The sequence below is a fragment of the Tupaia chinensis genome, unplaced genomic scaffold (assembly GCF_000334495.1).
Source record: "Tupaia chinensis unplaced genomic scaffold, TupChi_1.0 Scaffold149964_2, whole genome shotgun sequence".
NCBI lineage: Eukaryota > Metazoa > Chordata > Mammalia > Scandentia > Tupaiidae > Tupaia > Tupaia belangeri.
The window spans coordinates 1,380,134-1,382,488 of NW_006209806.1; the positions used below are offsets into that span (position 1 = coordinate 1,380,134).

A 2,355-nucleotide genomic window follows, 5' to 3' on the forward strand; every position below is an offset into this window, starting at 1 on the left:
CTAGGGGAGCACAGTCGAGAGTTGGGAAGGCATTTTGGGGGTGCGGGAGGGCATGGGAAGTGGGGCTTTGTGGGATGAGTAGGAGTTCCCCAGGTCTGGGCTCCCTGGCAGAGGCAGGAATTGCTGGTACAGAACTTTGTAGGCCTTGGGAAACGACAAGGCAGATATGGTGGGAAGAGGGTGCGGGGCGGGGGCTCCAGATGGGGCGGGCGAGAGGAGGGAGGCTGTTTATTCCCACTTCCTCTGTCCCCGAGATAAGGAGGACAACCACCTTCTGGGAACCGGCCTGGGCGAGGGTCAGAGAAGGGCGCTTGTTTCCACTTACCGAGTCTCAGCGGGGGGTGGGGCCGTGTGCGCTAACAGATGGGGAAACTGAGGCTCAGATGGCAGAGGGTGGCGAGGCCACGCGTGGGGCTTGAACGTGGGCTTCCCCTGGTGGCGGGAGGTCTGCAGGGCTGTTCCCCTGCCCCAGTTTCCCCGGCACACAGCAGGCCGCGGTGGGAGAGGCCATGATGGGCTGGGGGCCAGATGGTGGGGACAGAGGCCAGCTCCAGGACGCACCCCCCATGGCTGTGGTTTCCGGCGGGGGCCTGGCAGGGAGCGTCTATTCTTAGCCGGGATGCAGCTGGGTGCAGGGAGAGGCTGCAGTGGGGGTTGAGGACGACACTGGTGGGCCTCAGGCGGGGCGCGGCGCCTCTCCTTCACCTTGGCCTTCTCAGGACCCGGCTCGGGGGCTCCCCAGTACCTAGGAGGGTCCAGCCCCTCGGCCGCGCCTTCCCCTCCTGCAACCCTGTCACTGTCCTCCCAGAGGCAGGCCCCACCCTGTAACCCCTCTTCCAGGGAGCCTTCGGTGTCTCCCAGACCCTCTGGTGACTGCAGAGCAGGGGAAGGGGGAGGTGGGGTCTCCCAAATGGGAGGACCCAGGTTCTAATCCTGGCTCTGCCACTTTCTGAGCTTAAAAAGGTGGGCTTTGGTGAGCCTGTCTACCCAGCAGTAAGAGGGGACATGGGTGTCAAGAAAGTCCAGGTAATACCTTCCAAAGGCTGGGCTTTGCAGACACCGCGCAGCAAACACCAGCCGGGCTCGGAAGGGCTCCTGGGTCTGGCCACACTCGGCCCGCTCCCAGTGCACCTGCACCCAGCCAAGGCGGGAACAGGCCGGGGGTCCATGAGCGGCTGCCTTGCCAGTCTGCCAGTAACCGAGGGTGTCTGCCTGGATCTGCAGGGAGCGGATAAGCCTGTGTGCTGCTACGCATCATCCGGGCAGCCTGCTGTGCGTGGGGACGGGGCTCCGCCACCAGACGTGCTCCCTGCCGGGGCCCCAAGGCTGGGCCCAGAGGCTCCTGGGCAGCCTGGCACCCGGCTGTGGGGGCACCCAGGCCCTGCAGGTACTGAGCCGCGGTCCTGGCTCCACAGGGGCCCTCAGTCACGACAGCCACAGACGTGGCCTGGCATCGTCCCCACAGACCCCTGCACCCGTCTCCGAGCCAGGGGAGGACCGGGAACCCGCGGGCCAGAGCTCCCGAAGGCACCCTGCGCGCTATTTTTAGGTGCCTCGGGCCTGTTTTACGTGTCACCCAAGACGTCAGCAGCGGGGACTGGGTGGAGGGACCAGCTGTCACCCAGTTAGTGTAAAATGTTTATTAAAAACATGAAATCTCACAAGCAGTCTCATTCGGTGAAAATGAAAACGATTTTCCCACCTAAAGGCCTGAGAGAAGCAAAAACACTTCCAGATGGGGATCAGGCGTCGGGCGGGGCCGCGGGCCTGGGCGCTGGTGGCGGGGACACAGCTTCCCGGGTGCTCCCGCCCGCCTGCACTGCCAGGGTCTCCACAGCCCGGGCTTCCCCCGGCCCATCTGGCGCAGCCTCCCGGCTCAAGGCCAGCGCCGGGGCGGCCTCGGGAAGTGCTGCTGTCCCGGTGTGGCCAGGAACTCGGGTGGCTGGGCCTGTGTCCTGGGCGAGCCCCCGTGGCAGCCACGGCCCTCCTGTGCCCTGACAGAGACAGAGACCCTGACCACGGGCCCCGCCAACAGCACCCACCTGGAGGCTGAGCCCGCACCGGGTGAGCTTGGGCGCGGTCTCTCTTGGCGGGGCCGAGGTGAGAAGGGCTGGGAGCCTGGGTCCCACAGGTCCTGCAGCCGCCTGCCCCAAGGGCCAGCAACGTCCCGAGGTGCAGGGGCTGGACCTGGCTGTCCTGCTCCTCAGGGCCTGGTGCGCGGAGCCCAGCCCCTCTGCGCCCTCCTCCTCCCGCCCTGCATGGTGCCCAGCCCTGCAGGCACCCGGGGGGGCACGGGGGGAGCGTCCTCTTCACCCAGCTGGATGGCCGGCCCCAGCGCCCGGCTTCCTCCCTGCG

At 66.7% G+C, this 2,355-nt stretch overlaps 1 protein-coding gene across 1 annotated transcript in view; it reads right to left on the reverse strand.

The window, feature by feature from the left end:
• The window catches only part of CACTIN (cactin, spliceosome C complex subunit), a 20,311-nt gene continuing 17,956 nt past the window's right edge, over window positions 1–2,355 (reverse strand). Inside the window, 3 exon segments of the mRNA XM_027769598.1 lie at window positions 1–144; window positions 706–873; window positions 988–1,218. Coding sequence (XP_027625399.1) covers window positions 1–144; window positions 706–873; window positions 988–1,218 — 543 coding nt within the window.